Source organism: Pteropus vampyrus, unplaced genomic scaffold (assembly GCF_000151845.1).
Source record: "Pteropus vampyrus isolate Shadow unplaced genomic scaffold, Pvam_2.0 Scaffold457, whole genome shotgun sequence".
Taxonomy (NCBI): Eukaryota; Metazoa; Chordata; class Mammalia; order Chiroptera; family Pteropodidae; genus Pteropus; species Pteropus vampyrus.
In genome coordinates, this window is record NW_011889238.1 from 20,450 (window position 1) to 26,183 (window position 5,734).

Sequence of the window (5,734 nt, forward strand, 5' to 3'; positions counted from 1 at the left end):
GGTCTTCCATTCTCCCGGTGACAGCCAATGTGGCCACCCAGATTCCAGCCTTGGATACGTTTATTGGGTTAGGTGGGCTTTTCCTAGACAAACCCGTCATCTCCAAAGATGTTTTAGGATGCCGAGAAGTGCGTGTGCCCCCTAGGGCGCTGCGTGGGTCCCTAGGGAGCTAGAACGCCTACACGAGGAAGAATTTCAGCACAGATGAGACTCTGAGCTGTGCAGAAGGACACTCGGCCCTGCGAGGGGCGGTGAGTGACGCGGCGAGTTCGGGCGGGCCTTCGACATGCACGCGCTCGCCTCTCCCTGCTGGGCCAAAGTGCAGACGGAAGCGAGGGAAGCCGTTCTCGGGGGGCACGCCGTGCAGCCCCAGAACAGGCGCCCCGTGAAGCCGGGGAGGTGTCCCTGCAGCATCCCATCTCACCGGCTGGAAACACCACGCGTGCTGTGTTGTCCGACCCTCCTGCAGTAAATCAAGTTCACATTCACGAGACGACCAGTGCCTGAGCGGGGACCAGGGCGCACGCTTGACCCGCATTCGTGGCAGGGCGAGTGGGGACGCCGGGGTCCCCGGGACGGCCACGGTCAGGGGTGGACGCCTCCCCGCCCGCGTGTGCACCCCCTGCTGACGAGCCTCCGCTGCCGTCCCCGTGCAAGTCGGCTACAGACCCGAGCACTCCGGCGCAGAGGCTGCTCTTTTGCGACCAGCTCGGGGCAGTTTCGAAGGCGATTTGGGCCATGTGCGACACCTGCCTTCTGCGTGGTGTAGACGGACCTTCCCGCTAGGCGACCTGCTCTTCAGGACTCCGTGTTTCCGTAGGAACTTACTCTTTATCCCTTTGTAGTAATGGATTAATCGTAAAGACGCATAAAGCCTCGTAATCTTTAACCTTGGTCTGGTTTCCTTTTTTCTTTTTTAAAGGCAAAAAGACTTTATTGACTCAAAAAGGACAAAATGATTTGGTTCGAAGAGTAAGTAAACTAATTTCAGAAAATCCATAAAACGTATGAAGAAGACGACAGAGAGAGACAGGTGTTTATGGCAGGTTGACCTACCTCGGGGCCCACGATCACCATGTACACACTGGGTTCTTCTTGATGCCATGCTGGGGGAGAAAGAGGAACAGAAATGCTTTTACAATGGGTGTAAGTCACAGCTCCGAACGAGTCAGTTTGTTAACCGCACTACGACATAAATGATTTCTCATCATTTTTCTTTCATTCACATTAAATAATTCGGTCAACTTGGATTCTGTGTATTTAAAATGTAAATAGTTGACATATTTTGCTTCTTGGTAAAGTGCTATTTTTCTGGAACGTCACGTGTGACTCGGATATCTACGGTATTAGGTGATTAGGGTGAAGCTCAGCAATGTACTGAAGGGCGTAGAGACCAACTTAAGCAGCGTGGCCGGAACCCACCAGACTAGCGACGTGTGTGAATGCTGCCTGGGCCTTAGAGCCGCTGGCCACTTCTTCACGGTTCCCTCAAAAGCTACGGGCACAGGGAAGTAGGAAACCACCGAAATCACTACACAGCCCTGTCCTTTTCCCGGTGGTTTCCGGAGCAATCTAGAAACCATGCTGCCGACGTGCGGAGCGCAGAAGGGGCTGCACATACGCCCGCGCGGCGCTGCCGCCCCAGGGCCCGGGCTCCCGCCGGCAGGCGGCTTCCGAGGCCTACCTGAGAACGCGTCCACCAGGTACAGGGGGTCTTTCACCCGTCTCAGCCCGCAGACCAGGAGAAACACGCGCGCCTCGTCTGCGCTCTGGTGAATCTCTGCAACAGAAGGGTCCGCCACGCTTTGAGGAGCGAGGCCGCGGCCTGAGGGCATGGCAGGGATGACCCCGCGGCCGCGGCTCGGAAGCCCCGGGTCCCGGCTTCTCCGCCAGCTGTCCCACCCACCTGTCCCACCCCTGACCGCGGCCTTCACCGCGCTGAGTGAGCCAACGTCCCTCCTGGCCGGCAACGCGGAGCCGAGCTCGGCGGACTGCAAACGCGCGAGTGAGCCCGGCGGACTCGGGGGAAGCGAGGATGGGCCCGGGCCAAACGGCCAAGCCGCGAAAGCTCGAGAAACCGCTCGGTGGGCGTTTTAAGCCGCTGTGCGTTGGGGCGGCTTGTTATGCAGACATAGATCATCGATGCAACAGAAACTGTTAATCTAATTAACACACGCTGAGCTAAAACCCCATCATCTGCAAGCTTATGTAACTGGACGTAAAATCGTGCAAGTCAAAGGTTTTCGTTCATCCATTTCATCCCTCCATGACTTAATTACTTAAACAGTTTCCTGTTGTCCATCGTTTCGTGAATCTTGAGTGAGAATACAATTAGTCTAAATATAGTAAACTACATCGATGCGGATCACATTTAACACAATCGCAAAAGCCAAATAACAACGACAATAATAATAATAATACAGAAAACGTAACCAGATCTGAAGAAAACCTTTACTAAAATGTTTACTAAAATGATTCAGATGTTCTTCTTAGAAAAGCCTTAACAAATGATCGGTCTCTGAATTGACCGTGGACAGTGTCATTGAGATATGCTGTGGTTTTAAATATCTCCGCAATATTATGAGTATCCTGAAACTAATCTTAGAAATACAAACTCTGACGCATTTTACTTGATCAAAAGTCGAAGCCAGAAGCTATGTGCAGAATCTAAATTTGAGATCAGAGGACGTTGAGATCAGACATGTTGAGTCTGAGGTCAGGAGACAAGCTATTCTCTTCCATAAACGAAAAAAGTTGAAGGATGCCTTTAAAGATAGGAAGGTCGGGTGTGGGAAAAAATCAAAACCTACATTACCAGACAAGAACCGCCAAAGAACGCCGAAACCAGCGAGGGAAGTTTCCATGAGGATGCTGACGAAAGCGCCTTCTCAATAATTACTTATTAATTACCAAGGAAATGGACCTTTGGAGCCACCCAGGGAACACCCCTTCACTGAGGAAGGAAGCCTTAGCCCCGTGCACGTGGCTGTGTTCACACGCACACACGTGTGTACACACGCACGCATGCACACGTGCGCACACACGCACACGCTTTATATAAAAACACCAGAAATGGGAGAAGCTGGTGTTACGTGTCTCCCGACGGGACACATGGAGCACGCGTCACTTAGTATTCAAATATATTAGAAGGGGAAAGAAGGTGGCAGGAGAAAAAAAAAATGCGGACGTTTCAAAAAGAGGGGAAAGTGGAGACTGTCGCTGGATCGAAGAAAAAGTAAATTCAAAAACAAAACTAACACGAGAGACTGACGTCCCGTGATGGAGCGCGTGCACGAACACGCCCTTTTAAAAGCCTCGGTGATGGTGAGGTACAAAGACACCACTTGCACTTTATTTTTGCTCCGGGACAGGTATACATGTGGGAAACCTGCCGTATTCCTTCGCTTTGACCCGACACCGTTAGCTGCTCAGAGCAGCAGGCTCAGACCTGGCGGCCTTTCGGTCAAGTAAAGCGGGAAGAAAGCGGCCCCTCCCTCTACCCCGCCCCCAGGTCCCTGGAGCGTCCGTCTGGGGACGGGAGAGCAGCTTACAGCACCATCTTCTAAATGTTTAGACCGTGACTTACAGTAACTCTGAGTAATGAGACCTCGGGCTCCCTGTGGCCCCGGCCAGCTCGAGGGCCACGCGGTGTGTTCATCCTTAAGCAGACCGGTCTGTGCAGGTCTCTGGCGGGGGCGAGGCGGGTTCCTCCCGGACCTTCTCAGGTGGGTTTTGTTCCCTCCTTGTAACCCACGCGCATTTTCCTTATCTTTGCTTTTGCACTAATGTCCGGGTTAGACGTGAATCGAGGCTTGGACTCCTCGCTCTCGCGCGCGCACACACACACACACACGCGCGCGCGCGCACACACACACATTTACGCGTCTTCCCCATGTGACCGTATCGTCATCTTCGCAATGAAGCGTGTCATTTTCGTGGTCTGGCGCCACGTCCGTCCCAACGCCACATCGCCGCTTCCTCCCAGTGACTCGTTGGCTGCTCCTGAACAGACACGCAGTCCACGCGAAGCCCCTTCTGTGCCTTTCCTTCTGCCCTAGGGGCTCTGTTTCTTTTCTTTTCTATGCGTTATTCGGGGGAGAAAATAATTCAAGACCTTCAGACGAGCATATCGGATTAGGGAATTTTAGCCGAAAGATCTGATTTGCGGGCTGCGAAACGCAAGGGGATCCACGACGGCCATTTTTCATGCGAAAAACAAGCGCATTTTCCTAGGAACAGCCTGAGGCAGAAAAATACTAGCGTCTGAGTTAGGCAGAGTGTCCCCGTAGAAGAACAGATAGAATTTTAACAGAGAGCGAAAGAGAGAAAAACTTAAATAAATGACAGAAATGGAATTAAATGAAAAACAGAAAAACAGGAAGGCGTGGCCAGGTCAGATTTCAACTTCTGGAGTTTGGCAGTTCGATGTCCTACAAGGAATCCACACTTTAAATGTCTTGGTCGTCGACGTTTCAAGGCAAAACTCACGGGTCACCGAGTTGTTAGAGATACATGTGGGAATGAACGGAAAAGCTCAAAGACCAGGTAACTAACCTGATGTCCACAGAGCTATCTTCTGACCTGAGTCACTACCGCGAAGGTCACGTGGCAAATCACAGCAAAGCCACTTCGTGCATTCAACCTACTTTATTCTTTCTGTCGCTCCTCGTGGATCCGTTGAAAACACAGAATCTGGTTGGCATAAAAACCGTTTAACGTTTTCAACCAAGGAGCCTTCATTGTTTGCTAGCTAGGGCTGGAGGAAATCATTGAATAGTCTCGGGAAAACCGTGGCCTGCTGTAAAGCAGAATGCACCGTGAACCGACAGCAGACATCGAAGAAGCAAGCTGTAAACGCTGCACAGTAATCAGCCCCCCGCCTACTTCCACGGAGCGCCGGGCCAGACCCTTCCTGAGCCCGTCCCCTCAATTTCGAGGTCGACGCTTCCTACGATTCCCTAAGAACACGAGGGCGGGTGTTCGATCCCGAAGAGTCTCTTTCCAGCTCACTGCATCGTCTGTCGTCACCATCCGAAACGCAAAGCAGAAGTGGCAGATCACGACCGCAGGTTTCGAACGCTCAGGAGGGCGGGCGATGGGGGCCGTCCATCCTTGGAGTGTGGGAGATGAATGACCACACACACGAGAACAGACGCCTGATCTCGAAGCCCAAGACACTGCTCGATCCTAGCAGTTCACCCTCAAGCCGGCTCCGACGCAGGCAGCTCCTCAGTCTCGACCCCTGCTTCCCTGTGCCCGTTGCTTCTGCGGACGTTTACGACGGCTAATCACACACGTTACGACCCAGGTGCGGCCAGGTCGGTCTCTGGGGAAACGCTTTCTAAGGAGTATTTTAAACCTCTTGGCTGTTGCGTGAATCAGCCAACAGCAAGACCAGTGGAACCACAGAACTCAGTGACAAATCCTTCTGCTTTTGACAGCTACGGGTCTTAGTTACGCTGCAGCCGGGCGCTGTGACGGACAGAAGATGGAATGACCTTACGACGGGCGACTTAAGGGGGTCCCGCCGGCTCTGAACGTGGCACGCACGCCCCGACATGACCAAGCAGTCGCACACGTGGGCTCCGTCGTGACGCGGAGAGCAGCTCGGCTCTCGTCATTAAGATCAGAGTGAACGCACTTCAGAGACGTTTTCTGATAAAATGCTGGGACGTATTTTTCTCTTCAAGGGAACCTGACGCTGACACGTGGTACGTGGCAGAGGGTTTGTTCC

General features: G+C 52.7%; 1 protein-coding gene across 1 annotated transcript in view; it reads right to left on the bottom strand.

Annotated features, from left to right (window-relative positions):
• Positions 1–5,734, bottom strand: part of GLT1D1 (glycosyltransferase 1 domain containing 1) — a 61,174-nt gene that overhangs the window by 7,567 nt on the left and 47,873 nt on the right. The window contains exons 7-8 of the mRNA XM_023524267.1: positions 1,685–1,780; positions 1,057–1,106 (exon numbers count right to left, since the gene is read on the bottom strand). Coding sequence (XP_023380035.1) covers positions 1,057–1,106; positions 1,685–1,780 — 146 coding nt within the window. The remainder of the gene's footprint in view (positions 1–1,056; positions 1,107–1,684; positions 1,781–5,734) is intronic.